At 31.4% G+C, this 18,989-nt stretch overlaps 1 protein-coding gene and 1 long non-coding RNA gene across 5 annotated transcripts in view; one reads left to right on the top strand and one right to left on the bottom strand.

Annotated features, from left to right (window-relative positions):
- Positions 1–18,989, top strand: part of LOC148227455 (cytochrome b5 reductase 4) — a 128,285-nt gene that overhangs the window by 72,157 nt on the left and 37,139 nt on the right. The window contains exon 1 of one of the 2 annotated variants that reach the window (XM_088201483.1): positions 11,938–12,188. The exons of the other annotated variant lie outside the window; for it this stretch is intronic. Within the exon in view, the coding sequence (XP_088057609.1) occupies positions 12,044–12,188 (145 nt within the window). The 5' untranslated portion in view covers positions 11,938–12,043. Of the gene's footprint in view, positions 1–11,937; positions 12,189–18,989 lie in introns of those variants that run through there. 2 annotated transcript variants of the gene reach the window in all.
- LOC148227456 (uncharacterized) lies at positions 9,994–12,058 on the bottom strand. Of its 3 annotated transcripts, none has more exons than XR_015811913.1 (2): positions 11,918–12,058; positions 9,994–10,643 (listed from the first exon to the last, which is right to left on the bottom strand). It is a non-coding gene; the product is annotated as an uncharacterized LOC148227456 (long non-coding RNA). The 3 variants fall into 3 exon arrangements; XR_015811911.1 differs by having other exon boundaries at positions 9,994–11,838; positions 11,918–12,056; XR_015811912.1 differs by having other exon boundaries at positions 9,994–11,858; positions 11,918–12,051.

Here is an 18,989-nt window from a genome sequence, read left to right as displayed (position 1 = left end):
AACAATAGTTTTATCATTTTGAAATTATTTTTATTTATTATTTATTACACTTGTGCAATTATAAATATCCTTAAAAAAAATTGGTGGTGCCCGCGGCCCTACCGATATTTTAGTATGCGCTTTGGGATGTAAAAAGGTTGGAATCCTCTGATGTAGGACATTGATCCTTTTTAACACATTTGCCTAACCCCGTGTTATACGAATGTCCACAGTTGCATATACATGCATAAGAACCAGCTGTACAATAACAAGATGCAGCAGCAGGGTATTGGCAAGTAGCTGGACATGTGACTGGACAAAGTGCAACTGTTGCTCTCGGATCAGTAGGACACGTTCGTTTAGGGCAGGTACTGAATGGAACACATTGACCCTTACAGTTTCGAACAAATCCAGCGTTGCACCAACAGCCTGGTACGGCAGTAGCAGTGCAAGGAGCAGTACTTAAAACGTTGCTGCAGGTTTTTTCTGCGCATGGTGCTGCTGTTCCATATGTCTCGTTCTCACAGCATTTATTGCAGTTTTCTGTTACAACACATTTATTTTTGTAATTTTTTGAGAAACCTGGTTTACATATGCATCCTCCTTTAAAACAACCAGTAGTAGGACAAGTTGGATTCGCCGTTGTAATGCAGGCGGCAGGTGCGGTAATACCAGCGCAATAGGTTGAGCAGAGATATTTTCCGCACGGAGTCCAATAAGCGTTCTTGTCTCCACCGCATCCTTCTTTGCAGTTAATCGGAGCGACGCATTGACCATCACAGTCCTTCAGGGTACCATCATCACAGACGAGTTTTTTACAAGCGGGCTTCCCATTGCAGACTTCCTTAAATTGTGGTATGCTGCACGTGTTTTCGCATCCATCGGAGAGTTTCCATGTTGCATTAGGATAGCATTTTTTTGGACTATGTTCATGCGATGATGAGCTGGCTTCAGCTAAGTAGATCGCCGAGGCAAACAACCACAAAAACGTTACTAGACCTATCATTATTTTGCCGAATACGTTACGAACCGTACGCAATCCACAATGAAAATGAATGTACCTGGTCTATTTCACTTGCGGCTTATATACCCGTGCTTTCTTTGTGAAATTATTTATAATATTAGTTCAATTGTGTAAATATGTGAATATTGAAAATATGTTTTGGTTATTAACAAACATCATATATGCTAATCGGCCTTTTATATCGTATCGTAATATCGGTAAGGATAGCTATCATATTTTTAATGCAGACTAAATATCAAGTATGAAGTCTTGCATTATCATGGAACAAAATCGCTTCAAGTCTGTTTATCAACTTTGGATGTTTTATGGTCAATTTTCTATGCATGGTTTCAATTTCCTTACAATATGATTATGCTGTAACAGTTTCGATTGATTCATAAAGCGATCCATGAATAATTCCTCCAGAATAAAACCTTACTTTTACTATAACTTTTTAGGTGCAAACTCGCATATTTTGTAGATTTATTATTGTCTAGCTCAGGGGTTCCTAACCCCGTGCCCGCGGAAAAAAATGGATTAAAATTAATGAAAATTGCAGTTCGTGAATTATTGAAAACATTGAAAGAATATACCTATTTTAAGTTTTTATTATTAAGATGATTATAAAATAAAAACCGTTTTAATTTCTGATATGTATCTTTATTTATGATGTAGGCTCTATCTTATGGTTGTTTAGCCCGTGGCCCGCTAGCTGCACGCGGCCCACAATACTCGCTCATGCGCGTATCAATATTGTTAAAATTAAATTAATAATAAGAATTTTTTTAATATGGCTTCTACATTATCTCTTAATAAAGCTGGTGAAATAAAAAGGCAAAATTCACGCCAAAAAAGCATATCATGAAAAAATATAAGACTTATGTACATAAGTTTATAACTATATTATGAAAAATATCTTACCTTTTACATCTCTTTTGAAGAGTACGTTTATTTTTTCCTGTATGAAAACACAAGTAAAATTAAAACAAAATTTTAGACGAGGATCTTTAAAATACTCTTAGCATTCTTTCATTATTAAACCAGATATTGATGCACCGATATCAAAAAAACAAGCTCAGTGCTCACATTAAGTATAATATGTTATTGTTTTTTATGTAAAAGGTAAAATTGTATCAAGTGATTGGTAATATTGTTACCCTGTAGTCAAAAATAAATATTAAATTCTAAGTGCGACCCTTAACAACTTTGATCAAAAAAAAAGTCTGACCGCAAAAATTGAAAATTGATTTTAAACAAACTTTTATTTTGTAATATGATATCTAAAAAATACCACGTTAATTTATTATTATAAGCTCTAAGGAACATTTGATACGGAAAAGCTACTATAGTTGCTTGTAACTTTTAGCTCTCTATGTAGACTTGAACGCGACAATAAATGTTCCGAATTAGCAATTTCCGTGCTACAAATGAGCTTTTGATGCTGAGATTAAAGCTCGCAATTAGCTAGTCAGGCTTACATGGTTCGAATTACACACTCCATTTTACCGACTTCGGATATACATTTTTTGCCTTTGTTATATGTATGTGTAGCAATGTAATTATTTTGACTAAAATTTTCCTTAATTTAAGAGTCTTCTCTTTTGAAACACGATGAAAGCTTAATTAATTAAGTGCTTTTTTTTCTCCCAGAGCGATAGAAACTTTTCTATTGCATAATTGTTTCATTATTCTTCTTAATTGACGGCTATTGTTAGGATCGCTCTGTAAAACATTTTAACTATATATACGTTTATTATTTATCAAAAGCAATTTACGTGTTTGAATTAATATTATCGTAACCTTGTTAATAGTTTGTCAAAGCACATTATATTTAATTCATAATTGAGTATAATTAACCAGTGCGATGGAGTAATAATGAGGGTCATAGTTAACATTTCTCACGATCTAATATATTAAAAATATTATATTTGATTTAGGAGATCACGTCAAAATTGTTTTTCTGTTATCTCATATTATATTATATCAAAATTCAATTTATCTCATTATAATTAAAAAAAAATTAAAACTGATTTATGACCAACAATTAATAATTTATTTTTTTAAGCACTATGTTCACCCATTGGCGTCTAAATGTTCTACACTACACAATCTATTATTGTAAATGAGTTTTATTAATAAAAACCAGACCTCTTCAGCCGTCTTTTCAAGTTGTCCATATTGAGAAGTTTGCTGCCACGATGTTGACGTGCTGTATGTTTAGCAACAAAACATTTTATACAACGTGCGAAGTTTTCTACACCTAGGTCACGATGTATGTCTCTATCATGAACATACCATGGAGCATTTACAATGTTTCGTAGCATTTTATTTTAATTTTTTTTAATCATTTTAGCATGGCACGGTCTGGCACATCTCCAGAGGAGTTTTTCGAATACTTTAGATATTATTGGTAGCAATGATACGATTTTACTTTATTTAATGGTTTTCCTGACTAGGCACATGTTTTAATCTAAACACTGCGTTAATTAAATGTATTTTTGGAAGCATCTTCATTTCGCTAGGGTGCTTTATTTTATATAATATTAGTTATTATTTCTATAGTTACTTCTGTTGGTGTTACATATTTTAAATAAATGCGGTTTTAAAAATTAACAACACAAATTTTTTAAAGGTATTAATATATATTTAATTAAATGTGTTCAGTAATTTAATTTATAATTGCTAAAAACATTATATTATATGTATATGTATGTATTTGCGATTTTTATATTTTTACTATTATATTTATTTTAAATATGCTTAACGCGAAAGCCGTACAAAAAATTATAAAAGCATTTTTAATTAAAAAATAATTTAAGAGTAATATATATAAATTTAATCCGTATTTTTATACCAAAATTGTAAGTCATTTTTATATGCCATACATTTTAATATTTGCGTACTCATTTCAATTCAATGTTGAGTAAATATATATATGTTTTTACCTTAACAAATTGAAAATACGGTAACGTAATGTGAAAAACTTGACTTTAATAATTTTACGTGATAAATATAGAACGATTTAATCGATTAAAGTTGACCTTTTAATTCTTTATTTATATTATTTTTATCGTTTTATATACTTCTTAGCAAAAGCGAATGTAAAGATTATTCGACCGGAACTAAGTTATATTTATAAATTCTTAAATTTAGTGGAAGCTATAGGCTTAATCTTACCCACAAATAATATTTTCTCCGATGACTTGTAATATTTTATTTACGCGTAAACCTTCTCAAAGGCGAAATTGAATTTTATAACATCATAAATGTAATATAATACACTCGGAAAATAATATAATAAATATAACAGTTTCGACAAATATTACTCGCTTGGGAGTGGAGCTCTGTGTATTTTTTAAAGCTTGTATTGTGATATAATATTTACATTGTTTTGAGGTTACAACGCGGCGAGTATTAAAACCCATAAATAATTTTATGACGCAAATTTTTGCCCTGTGATTTTTCACTTAGAGCTCGATTACGGAAAAATCTGCGGTTGGACGAATACCCATTGGGACGAAACGAGACAATTTTAAGGATTTTTTTCGGTTACAAGTACACAGCCAGAAGAGCCTTGTCGGTATTAATGGACCTTTTCTCCTATCACTCAGAATGTAATTTATCGTTCCCGAAGGGCGTCAGACCTTCGTCTGATTTTTGTCTTGTTTTTACCGGTACTTCGGTTTTATTGCGTAATAAATTACTGGCTCGATAGAGACCGCTCCAAATTGAAGCCGATTAATTTATCTCTCACGTTCAACGAATGTTGCTGTGATGAGCCAAATGCTTAAAGGAAATTTTTGAGTATATAATAAAATAATACTGGGAAATTCGATCGAACATAATAATTATTATCTAATTTCGCTTTTTTAATTTTAAGTTTTAACAGCTGAGTACGTATTTTGTTATATACTAATTTGAAAAAAATGGGCCCCAAAATTTACGATGGTAAAATTTTTAGCACGTGAACAATTTATACGTAAAAAATTTCTTAAAAAAATCTGCCAATTACGGCCATTAAAAATATTAACATTGTTTATTATTATGTATCATTCAAACGGCAGTAGTACAAACTAAACTATTATAAACTGTCATTTAATGTTTAATAACTAATATATGAATACTGCAAAATCATTGATTTACATAATTATTTTATCTCCCCTATGGTGTGAAAAACCCCACAAAGTAACTTAAAAGACAATAGTTCTATTGTTAATGCACGACACGGGAATAAAGGAGATGCGGGTTAAAAATTTCAGTTACATCGCGTAAATTACATCGTACCATTGTTTAATAAACATTCATTAATCTAATCTAAAAAATATTATTATAAAATTTTATCTAGTCGCGAAAAAAATAAAACAAAAAAACTATATTTATAATGTGTGTATACTATATGTATACAATGTGCGTACTGAAAATTGAATTTTCTCTTCTTTATCGCATTAGCTACGCAGCGAATGTGGGTTTTATTTGTAAATATAATAAAAACACGTACAAATACAAATGTATGTGGCTGTAAACATACAAAAGAGCACATATTGTACATTCTTGTATTATGTGTAGCATGTTTGTATTTTACGATTTCTTGAGTTTATTTTTCTTCGTTAGGGACACAATGACGTACTTTTGTAAAGCCGTGTCTATTCTCGTCCGGCTTCGACAGTTTGTTTGTGCTAAACTCGACAGTCTTAGTAAATACTTAGCGTGAAAATGTCCCAACGGCTTTACTGAAACGAAGATCTTCATTCCCTATTGTTAGACACTGATTTGTGGACATCTTAAATAGCCTGAAACCGAGTTGAAAATACATTTTATATAAAATAAAAATACATTTTATATAAAATAACATCTTTATTTTAATAAAATATTTTGGAAAGCATCAATCAAACAATGAAATTCATAAGATATTCAGATTTACATTTTTACAGTTATTTTTGATACGACTACAAATACATATTTTATATTAAATAAATTTAAAGCTATGCTTTATACTCAATGAAAAAATTATGAATTTATAAAGTACATAATGTATTTTTATTTTCTGCATATTGAAGCATATTTTTTGTTATTTGCTTCTATCTTTCGAGTTCCATAACCTTTTAACATCCGCGTCCATGTAAAAAATCGGATAAATATTTAGCGGGCCGGCGTCAGTCAAAAATAGAAACCAACATAGACTTTTATTTATTTAATTTAATATTTAATTTTTTTTAATTTTTGGTAAGTGCGATATCTGCTTATGCTTCTTTATAAGCAAATTTAAAATACGTGGTTGCAGTGTTGTTGCTGAGAGACGAAGCGCTGCTTTAACATTTAACATTCGTTCGATTTCTCTGTTTCGTTTTTACTAGCGACATAGCTAAAAAGTCAATTTACACAAATAGAAAATCGAGAAAACTGCAATTTGATAGCTTTATAACTCAGAGAGGGATATCTAAAACTAGAGTGACATCAATTAGATCAACTTTCACGATTTTATATCTTTCAAGAACAGAAGTCACCCTTACATGGATTTTTATTTTCCGAGAAATAATTATTAAAATTTTCATCTAACGCTCTTAAATGTTGGCTTATAAATCTAAATATGACTATCTGGTTAACGTCAGTAGCATTCGAACATTTACTTAAGGTGAAAATATTATATATTTTTCTCTTGTGTACGACTATCCCAAAAAGCTAGCTTATTTTTTAAAGCATTCATTTTATTTCTTAGTGTAAAAATATTCGTTGTAGATTTCCGAAAAAAAATTGATTCGGTCAGAATTTAGTTTAATAGCTAATTTTTAGATATATGTGGAAATTAGCTATTAAGCAAATTAAATTAATATTTATTTGTCCGCCGAGAGCGGCCCTGATGATATAAATAATTTTTTTTATTTAATTTTGTGCTGAAGATAAGCAGCTTAAATTTTTTGTTACGTAAAAATATAAATCAATTTTATACAATAAATAAATTACATTTTCACAAGAAGTATATAAAATAATTGTAATTAAATTAAATAAAAAAGGTTTTCCAGAACGAAAACATTCGCGAAATTTTCCAAGAATTGTATCTTTATATACTATTAAAACGAAGGGAAATGTAATGTTATAAAATACTTTATGTATAATATATGATAATTTATACATTTATTTAAATTATCGATGATTTGTTTCTAATATTATCATGCTTAATACAGACAACTTTTAAATGATGAACATATAAATGTGGTATAATTAATAAAAAATATTCTTAAAATGGTGTAAAACTTCTACAAAACAATTAATTTCTCTCGCCGAAAATATTTCATAAAATTCGCCTCCGTCAGAAAAAGCCACGATCGCTCGAACTTCTCCGTACACATCAGTCGTCAAACTTGAAAATTTTACCTTGTAATTTGTGTTCTAAGTTGAACGGTCGTTTCCTTTGAAAATTCTACCCCAACAATTTTAATACTTGTCAAAGTTTATAATAATTTATAATTCATTGCGTTTAAATTAATTGCTCTATAGATTTCCTTCATATAGCTCCAAAACGAACTCTATTTTTTGTTTTCATTTATTTTAACGACCTCGCATGTCCTTTGTAAACTTGGTTTGCATATACCATGCCAAAGGTTTGCTTCCCGTAAATCGTTTTTTACGCTAGGGTAAATAATCAGTGACTATTGTGCCACAACCGTTGACCCACTTTATACTGCTCTTATTCGGATTAACGTATTTTTAGTATGTGCATGTGTGAGAGTGATACGTATTCACAATCTTATGTGTAGCATAATGACATCGGCCATGTTCCAAGCAGCAAAAAAATGTCGCAGAAGATCGGCGTAAAGCTTTATTTGGCAATTTAACCTTTTTATTTCACGAAAAGTGCTACTCGCGCAGAGAGCCATTATCGAAAGTGTTTTCTCTTTTTTTCTTATTCATCTTAGATGAAACGTTTTGTAGGCATTCAAGAGATAAGATTCTATATCCTTTGACAATAAAAAATTGCTTTTTACGAAAAAAAGGCACTTTAATATAATATTAACGATTAAAATATTTACATTGTAGAATAGTTGTACAGATGTATATGTATAGTTTCGTAAAATTATTTACATTTACAGCTTTAAACTCTTGAACGTTGCTCGACGCGTTCTTATGTAGAAATAAGTTGGAAAATTTGCATGCAGTTTCCGAGAGCTGCTGCGGTTTCTCTAAATGAAGCGATTTTCGTGAAATTGTGTAGCAGCTTTAAATTTTCTCTTGATGAAACTCAAAGTCAAAATGTGTTTATACAAATGTCAGCGTATAAACATCAATTCACATTATTTTAACCATTATATATTCTAATGTATTATATAAACGTTTTCTAAAATATATATAGATACAACTATACCATCGATTCTCTTCTTCACACGACTTCTGGGAAATCCCTTGTGAGCGTCTGGCAACCCAGACTTAGTATCACTTACATATATGTTGCATTATAGATGTTAGTAAAAGCTCTCTATATCCTAAAATATATAGACATATCTCAAAAAAAAAACAAATTGTTTCAGAGTATTTAAAATAATGAATCATTTTTATAATGAAGTAGCTATTAAACGATTATTATTTTGATTTTGTAAAAAATGTATGTAAAAGCCCTTTATCACACATACATCCTAAAATAAGATATTTACACAAATACTAAAAAGTGTCTCAGGGATTTTAAACTGTGATGAAGTTTTTAAATAATAAATTAGTTATAAAACCATTATTATTTTAGATAAATTAAAATACTAAAAAACGTGTATTATAAACGTACGTATAAAAATTTAAGGATCGAATTGCATTGTCATAATGTCAATTCTATGACTTCATAGAAATAGTACTGTTAGAAAATTAAACAAAATACAATATATAATATCAACAAATAACGATAACCTTATTTCAACAACATAATCCAGAGCTCGGATTACATTTGACATAAATTGTAGATTTTTAGATAATTTGAAATAATGCTTTTCTTAAAATAAAATTTTATTTTCTAATATTTTTCATTGTGTAATTTAAAAAAAAATAATTGTTTGTAAATTACGATTTTTTTCTATAACATATATTTTTATAAATCGTCATTTCACTTAATAAAAAATAGGTTTTATTTATTGTGAAAGCAGCTTTTTTTATATAAATGATATATTATTTAACGAAATTTTTGAACCAATGCAATGATATTTTTTAACTTAGGCACTGCTATTTTAATTAACCCTTTGGTTGCCGAAATCAGTTATATCAGCTTTCGATACTTTGACGAGAATTAGAATTAGATACGTTATCATTGAAAACAGAATCGAAAAAAATAGGGTAATTGATTCAGGGGCACAAAACATATATTGTTGTATTATGTAATTCATCGAACTTAGATATTAATCACAAAAGGTTATGAAAGAATAATGTATTAGGCAGTGCAGCGTAAATTTCTACTATAGATGAGCTTATGAAAATATTTTCCATTAACTCGTTCCTGGAAATCGTGAGAGTAAGAATACTTTAATAATAGATACACTTAAACGTTAATTGTTAAAAATATGTATCTACTATGTAACTTACATGGATTTTTTGTGTAGATGAGTTGCTGATAACCGTTTACTTTTCAAGTGCCATGGCAGTTGTTTACTTATTACCTTGGTAAAAATGAACTGGTTTGAGAGACCTCGGTGAAAAAGTGGAATTTTTCATTACATTTCGTAAGCGTTTTATTTTTAATTAATAAGTAATTCGCATTCTTTATTTATTCCATAGCAATTTTAAAACAAGGTCCTTGATTTGTAACCTTTATAACGTAAAATATTATTTTATGATTGAGATAATCTATTTCAGAGATAAGGAGCTTTGGATTTTATTTGCTGTGTTTTCGTAAAAAATTATACATTATTAAGCATTTCTTGTGGATAATCTGTTTATTCTTGAGAATATCCAACTGAGGATTGCACGTACTTAAGCAACGCGTTATATGAAACTTTCGGGATCGTGGATGATGGTGAATGAAACGCAATTCAAGCAACTTATAATTTAAACAAAGACTTTTAATAATTAAATATTACATTACAATATATGTATAATGACGAAGTAGCGCGGACTTCTAGCTGACCCATTAAAGAAGGCCTCTGTCCGTTAAAGGTGGCTGTATATTTTACAAGTATCAATGATTCCTACATTCTGAGGTTCCATACATGTCGAGATATCTGCGGGGCAAGCCAAAAAGACCATCGTCAAGCTCGAGAACTTCAGTCCTCTTCCAAAAAAAGTACGCTATTTACTCTAGTTGATGACTCACTGCTTGGGGCATGGCTCATGTTTGACGGAGTAAGATTTTTTTTCGAAAATAATATGACTCATTAAAATTTATTTCGATAAGCCACGATTTCTTTCTTTCTTTGAGTCAGTTCTGTAAAACAGCGTTATCTCACTTGGCGTAAGAACAGTCGCCACAAAACTTGTCATGCCAGTTTCGACAAAGACATTCTCTTGTTAACTCTTCTATTGAAGTAGTCATCAATTTTTTTAATACACTGGCACTGTTAAATGTCAGATATGCGGAACTGGTCTGATTAATCTGGACGAAGTACCGTTACACGAAATAGCATGCTTTATCTCTTTCTTCGTTGCAAGCGACACCCCTCTTACTTTTATTTCTAGAGGATCGGCGTCAGTCCTGGATTGTTAAATAAATAAATTTGATTAACCTACAATACCACTAACTTTATTCCATAATTTTGCTATTTATGTCTCTGATTTTTTTAATTTTGCGTAGAATTGTAACAATCTTTTAAATAAATATAGTTATTATAGTCATTATTAAATGTGTTCCTACTGTTGTTGTTTGCAAAAGCAAATAAATATTTATATTTATTATAATAAAAATAAAATGGTAAATATTTCTTTAGAAGCGCAGTGTAACACCCCCACGGTGTATGGCTGAGAGGCAAATAGTAGTGGATTCTAATTAGAATGTAACGATAAATCGCTCGATAGGGAATCTTATGATGCATACGGTATATGCGCCGCTTTGCTAACTTTTTGCCTTGGCTGTCAAAAACGATACCTACTGAAAATTTTGTCTACTTGCGGCCTGATTTTGCTGCCCAGACAATTCATCCTCTTTATTATTTAATTAAAAAAGTGGTTTTTCAGTGCAATATACCAATATACGCATAAATAAATAACAAACGGTAATCAGTAAAATATCATGCAACATGTTATTATAATAAAACTTACGGATGTCTAATTGCTTAAAGTAAAATGTTAGTTTGTTAGCAATATATCTAGCTATAAATTTTATCAGTTTATATGGTCTGAGAAGCGACAGTTGATATCGTTGCAGCATAATTTCCTTAACGTGTTACAAATAAATGTTTTTTGGAATTAAAATATCATATTTATATGCTTATCTTATCGGCATATATATATTAGGTTTTGTGATTTTGTCAAATTAAACTTTCTCAAGCAAATTTAATAATTATATATTTGATTACCTACTGCGTTTAAAATGACATATCACATAGGTGTATTTGCGGTTTTTATATAATCGACTCAATACAATAGAAATAAACCGTCGATTTTTTGTTGTCTACATAAACCATAACTTACTGAAATCTTAAGTGTGATCTGAAATAAATAAAATTACAAAAAACCTACTTATTGCTCATGAAAAAACAGTAGATACTATTAGCAAATATCGTTAGACCAAACAGCCCGAATCGCTTGTATTGAACACACAACCCATTGACGTATGCCCGTGTATAATTTTCCACCGTTTCGCGTCAGGTAATAATACATCTGTACATAATATGTAGTAACCAATGCCGATAACGCCCGGCGGCACTCATGTGTGACAAGTTATTGTTGAACTGTGAAAAATCGGCTGAAACTATTCATTTGTCATGTGCACGTGATACACAATAATAATAATAAAAATAATAATAGTACTATAACAACAGCGAGGCGACACTCGCCGACGTGTGAAGAGTGCGCTTGGTCGCGTCTCGGAATAGATGTCGTGTGCGGTGATCGATACAACAGCAGCCACTACGACACAGCGGTCGCCAAAGTGTGATGCCGCTGTGCTGCTGGCCGTGGAAGGCGCCCCGAAAGTGCGGCTCGCCGGAGAGGACTGAGACGCCGGCGCCGACGCCGGAGAGAAAGCTCCCCAATCCGCCGCCGGAGATCAAGGTGTCAGAGGCGCCCGAGTATGGAAATGGTAAACAATTTGAGAAGCTGTGTGTTGTTTTATTTCTAATAGCAAGCATTCCAGAAACACCAAAAAGGATATTGCCTTGACTGAAAACATAATTGAAGGACCGCAAATCATTTTCAGATCGTTCACAGACCACAATGTAAACCAGGAGTAAAAAAATAGGTAATGGATTCCAATATGAGAGTTTAAAAAACTGACCTTGAAAAATAACGTAAAAATCGACCTACGGTGGTCGGTTTTATTTCTTACCTAATAACTGCAGATATGGAAAATAATAGTTTATTTTGTAGCGCAGTTTTATAAACAATTTTTAGATGATGTACTTATATTGAGATTTTTAGGCTGCGCAGCAAAAATAAATGGTAACTACAGACCGCGTGCGCAGATAAATCAAAACGCTTAAAATTAACATTTATAAGTCCAAAGGTATCTATGTCATGCCTAATATATTTTCTATTTTTTGAAGTCATTTTTAATGACTTGATGATAAAATTTCCCGTATTTCATATCATTAATTACTCATAAATATTACGGTAAAATTATTTGTAATTCCCAAACATTTTACTATTAATTGTCAAATTACTAAAATTCGACGTAAAAACCTTTAATATATAAATAGATTTTGAATTCAATATTTTGACCAATCTGTGCCATCCGCTCAAAACCTAGACCAGGGGTGGATAACTCGCGGCCCGCGGGCCGAATGCGGCCCATCTTAAACACGTTTCCGGCCCGCGAGATTCTTTACAAAGTACGTTTAGTATCATTACTATTATATTATCTATGTTTACATGTAAGAATAATAGTAAACAATAATAAAAACTCATTATGTTTCAATTTTTCACTCCAAAAAATGTCTATAGTGTATCTAAATATAATATTGGGATATATAATTTTATATGTGGCCCGCAGAGTTATGTTGCATTTCCAATGTGGCCCGCAAAATCATTTGGGTTGGCCACCCCTGATTTAGACCATGGTTCTCAATCTAAAAATTTTTGTTTTTACATTAACACATATTTTCTTTAAATAAATTAAGTTACTGTTTTTATTTAAACTCAATTTAGACCTCGCGGCCAATGAAAATCTAGTAGGACTTTTTATTAAGTTATATTTATATATGACAAATGGACGATTAACGGCGTGCCGTTTCTCCCGATTGCGGTGAAGGTGGCACAGGTGGTGATGGTCGTAGATTATGCTCCGGGCTCTTGTGGCTGCGTGCGGCGAGTGTCAGGTGTGACTCTTCGAGCGGCTGGTAGTTCGGGAGTACTTCTGGTCTGTCGGTGAGGGCGCGTGGCTGGTTCCTCCGAATAGCTGCTGGTAGATCTTCTCTCTCTGGTTGGGTGGATCGTCTCTCTCTCTGCTGTCTCTCCTCATCGGAATCCGGGCTAATAGCATTTAGGAGTTGCACGCCTGCTGGTCAATCGCGATTGTGTATCGATCTTCTAGCCAATCGCTGCAGTCGCTTCGTAGAACTCGAGAACTCGGATGTTCATTTTCGAAAGCGAGTTTTTTGCTTGTCCAGACTTTCGAACTCTTCGGAAAGGGTTTGCAATCTGGTGATTTATTGGGTCCGTTCTGTCACAAAGAGATTCTCTTAACGACTCGTGTTGTGTGGTCAAAAGAAATCCCTCTTGTGCCATGATATTTGTCTCATTGTTGATGAATGAACGTTTTTGGTCACGGTCATAACCAATGAGACAATTGACCTTTTAAATATAGACCTATTTGTGTGGTCGCCACATCAATATTTAGACAATAAATTATGAATTGTAAAGTTGATCTTGACGAATCAATAATTGTCATATACAGGCTTGGCTATAATAATATAGCACCCAAAATCATATCTTCATATGAAAGACTGTTTCGAAAAATATCATACGATGGGACAAATATAACCAAACATCAAGTAATTGTAATGCATATATTTTTAGTGTTTCATATATCAAAGTAATTAAAAAAACAATTCTGTGCCATGTTATTTTAAATACCAAAGAAATGTTAAAACGGATGTACGATAAAAAAAATAGAATCGTCAATTGAAATCCAAATAATATGCCATATTTTCCGACGTAAGCAATAGAAAATCATTCGAATACAAGAAAATATGCTGAAGAAATAGAAAGGTTTAGGCAAAAATTTGATTCTCATTTTGATGTTACGAGTAAAGAAAATTTCTTTCGATATATTTTCATCACCTTTCGAGGTAGATGTTATTATTTGATCTACAATACAAATCAGAATTAAAAAAATAAATTTCCCAACGTCGAACTTCTTGATTTACATTAATTATTTCGCTTCAGTACCATTGGTAACTAACCATGCTTGACAAATAGTACGTTTATTTGAAAGTATTGTACTTACCTCTGCGAGAAACTGTTTTTCAAAACAAAAATTGTTAAACACGAGCATCAATATCGCCTTGGTTACGTAAGGCTTAAAAATTACATACGAGTTAGAATATATTCGATACCAGTTTAAATCATCTCGTTATTATTTCATGCTTCATTTTTCTCTTGGTATTTTTATTTTGTCTTAACAGTTTCGTACAAATTATATAATTTTTCGTTTTTTATGTCGTATTATGTATATCTATTGTTTTATGTATAAATGTGTCTTATTTTTAAATTATATTTAAAATGATATTCTTTTATTTTATATAAAAATATAACTTGTTTTTTTTTTGTGAGTAATGGAGTACTGTATTATACCGTCATGTGGTTTGTCAGCGCTTTGCTTCCGTACAGTAAACGTACGAGCGTAGGAGCTGACCTTTGGACTCGTACAGGTGAATAGCAGTGTTAAATAGTTCTACAGAACAATTACGATTTTCATTTGACTCACTCTCTGTACGATAGCATTAAAATCCTCTATGTACCTTGCCTAATGATATAACTGTGATTGCTGAACAATAGTTCTTAGCTGCATTTTTTGTAGCTCTCAGCTTGTACAAGTTTTTGGGAAAAAATAATGATAAATTTGCTTTAATTGAAAAAAATACAATTGTTGATCTTGAAATGAATGATTTTAAGTAAATTATATTGAATAATAGATTAAAATTTTTGTTTCTGAGAAAATTTACCATTGATGATCATTCCTCAAAAAAATCTTCAGTCTAAATAATATTTTTTGAGAAATAACTAAACATTTCTCGCTGAGAGGCCAAATATATTGACTTTATTTATCAATTAAAATTTAACTGAATCTGCTACCCACGTGTGTGGAAATGTTGCCCCTTGTATTTTAATCAATATGAAAAATGATTTAAAAAAATTAGATCCTCCTATAATATAAATATTGAAAGAATTTATTATATCGAATCAGTGGCGTAGCTAGGGTATGTGCGCTTAAAATTGCCGCCCCCCATACATTTTTTACAGGGTCATAAAATCAGCATTTATTAAAATAATTAATTGGTTATTATTAAGATCTTGTTATTCGTGTATTTATATATGTTTTAGTGCATTCACGGTTAATAACCAAACTAGGCGATCCCATCGCGAATATGCCGCCCCCAAGCAAGTGCCGCCCGGGGCGGCCCGCCCCCTCCGCCTCACCATAGCTACGCCACTGTATCGAATTAATATATATTTTAATCGTAACTTTGTTTCAAAATTAACTCAATAAATTTCACAATATATAGAGCTGATTTGGATTCAGTTTAGAATTTTCTTCAATCAAGTAAGATTAACTTTATGGCGTCTTCTTCTCTCTTATACGTCTCTATAAAAATAAAATTTATGACAACTACAGCATAACTTAAAAGCAACAAAAACTATTAAACTTAGTACAATAAATCAGTGGTGAACCATTCTATGAAAAGACTATGTAGTTTTGATTGAAAAAATATAATTCACAACATATCAAATATTCTCAAAGAATGGATTTATTTTGGCAGCTTTATTTTTTTAAATAATTTTTCTTACATTGATCATACTAGTTTTAGATTTCTGTCTTTAAATTTGACCATTTTTCTCACATTAATTCAGACTTGTTTTAGATTTCTGTATACAAATTTGACGATATCGGATTGTTGCGCTGGCAGTTTTCCAATATTCAGAAAAACCTAAACATATGCTATAAACAGACATTTCATTTTAAAAATATATCTATATTTCCATGCACTTATATAGTATTCTTTAAAATTATTAATTTGTTAAATTTACTGTAATTATTCGTATTTTATTGAATTGTAGAACCTTGATTTTTTATTATTTTAATTTAATTTAATATAGGTATCGTTAATAAAAATGGTATCCTACTCACCACCAGCTTAAAATCGATATCCAATACACTCAAAATTAATTCGTTCATTTTTACCCCCGTCGATGATATCATATCTCGTTTTTAACCCCAATTCCGGTGATTGGTATTTACCGTATACATATATGTATACACCAAATATTATTATAAACCTCTATTTCTTTCTCTCTCTACATTTTCGCATTCAATAATTGACTTTTCCACCCACATTTGAACGTTTAGCCATCGAATGGAATAACGTTTAACTATTCGCGTGTGACGAGGTTAATTAAACTTGCAGTGTTATTTTCCTGACCTACTTTCTAACCAATTGGTAACTCTGTTTATTAAATAATATAACAGATACAATATTTTGTAGCATTTTTTATTATAAAAATACATTATTTTATTGAAGGCTAAATAATTATTATTTATATTATACTCTTGAACGGAATAGACAGTGACTTTTATTACATTGCCAAAAAAGTCTTGGGCCTCGATTAATCTCTCGAGTCTAATTTGCACTTCTTTTTATACATTTTCTTCATCCATCTAAGGTCAATCTAGGATTTTTCTCTCTCAATCTCTCGTCTGCTTTAATTATTCTCTCCCCTTGGCGATTGTTTGATCTTCGACATGGCGCTTTGCCCGGTAACGACTTTCCACGAAACGAGATCTCGAAGTTAAAGTCGATTACCATAATGAAATTCGTCAGACAGCTAGGATCAAATTAAAAAGGGCCATTTTTGTATTCATTTTGCTCTACCCTCGGCTATTACACTTGGACCACTAATATATTCTCGCTATAATCAAACCAAAGCAAATTCTCAAATGTCGAGATTGAAACGACTCATTATCTCATTATGCAATCAGTAAAATGAAAAGGAAATGGAAACGCAAACACGCCGTTAATTATACTTAGACATGGTAATAAATACAATTTTTCAATATATTCAATTTTATTTGCGTCTTATCTGACTCACTATTCAATTACATGACGCAAAAATATATTATTGATTTTTAGTGACCCGAAGTTTCTGATAGTTATTTTATATCGCATCGCAATTCGTTAAAACTTCCATCAGTTATTACGACATCAATTGCTAAGTAGTTACGATTTATACGTATTTTTGTTATACTTTCAACTTACAGGGTGGATTAAAACAGCAATTTAATTTGTCTTACATTGGCATATTTAAAATTCTAATGATGCAATTTATTTATTTCAATTACAATTTAAGGACAAAATTCACAAAATACAGAAAATACGCACCGATTTAATATCTATTGCTGAAATTAAACCACATTTATAGATTTGCTAGGATCTTAGTGACGCTGGAGAATACTTAATTCAAGCTAATTATATTTGAAATAAGCTAATTAAGCACTGGTTTTGCAATAAAGACAAAAATAAGACGCCATCTTGAGGTTGTGGTTGGACAGGCGCGTTGGTGTTGTCGGCTTCAGGAAGATTTCTGGGCCTTCACTCTGTGAATGCTGTACTGAAGGCTGCATTTTTGGTGGAATGTGCTGATGAGACCCCTCTTTAGAATGCCTTAAATGTGAGCCCGACCGATTAAAGTTTATAGCTGGGCATTGTCTCATCTGTGGGTAGTCTTCAAATGGCATGAACAAAAGCGGTTTGCTTTGATGGCCCTTTTTAGTTTTATTCTCGTACCGTTTTCGGAACATAATTGGGACTCTTATTACATACATTAAATAAAAAAATTGTTTTGTCACAATATGTGAAACTAAATTTTGCAAAAATATATAATTTTATATAATAAGCCGTATCAAATGTATTATGTTTATGCAGCTTTAGCGCATCTTTGTCTCAAGACGCGTCGTTTATAATAATTATCTTCAAAACTTCAAAGAGTACCATAGCAAAAAGTAAATACTAGTACATATTCAGAAACGTTAATGTAATAACTTTGTAATTACACGTAAAACGTGATCTTCCATACACCCACCATTCAATTTTCCGTTCACGATGGATAGTAATTACACATGTGATTTGATAAATTACCCTTAATATTCTCAACGCCTTCATTATCCCTTGAGTATTGTAATTATCTCAAAGGAAGCTCACTACTGGTTACCGAGTAGTTGTAGGTGAAAAAAATAAAGAAAACCATTGATCAGCGAACACCCTATATTGATGAGGGTTTGTTTTTCACCGTCAACGCTTTTCTTATTTTCCCTCGGTCGTATCTTGTGTTTCACCATAAATTACATTACCGAAATATTTTCACGTCCTGCCGTGGGATGTTTGTTTTCTTGGAGCCGAGATGAAAATTTGGACAGACAGAGCGAAACGAAATTGTCTTATGACTACCAACCCTTTCTTTTCGCCGTCGTAAAATTTGCACATATTTTATGTATCTCTTCCAAAGCAAAGATATCGTACTGGCTAAATATGTATCAAGATGCATGGAACTTTTGCGGAAATGTGCAAATGATCAGCGATTCAAGGCCTTTTATATCAGGGCTCATTAACGCCAAATGAGGTACTTAGAATCATCATTATATGGAAATGGCCTCGATATTTTTCATCAA

This window comes from Plectrocnemia conspersa, unplaced genomic scaffold (genome assembly GCF_051122295.1).
Source record: "Plectrocnemia conspersa isolate PC_06_02 unplaced genomic scaffold, ASM5112229v1 ptg000013l, whole genome shotgun sequence".
NCBI lineage: Eukaryota > Metazoa > Arthropoda > Insecta > Trichoptera > Polycentropodidae > Plectrocnemia > Plectrocnemia conspersa.
This window is presented reverse-complemented; position numbering and strand designations above follow the sequence as displayed.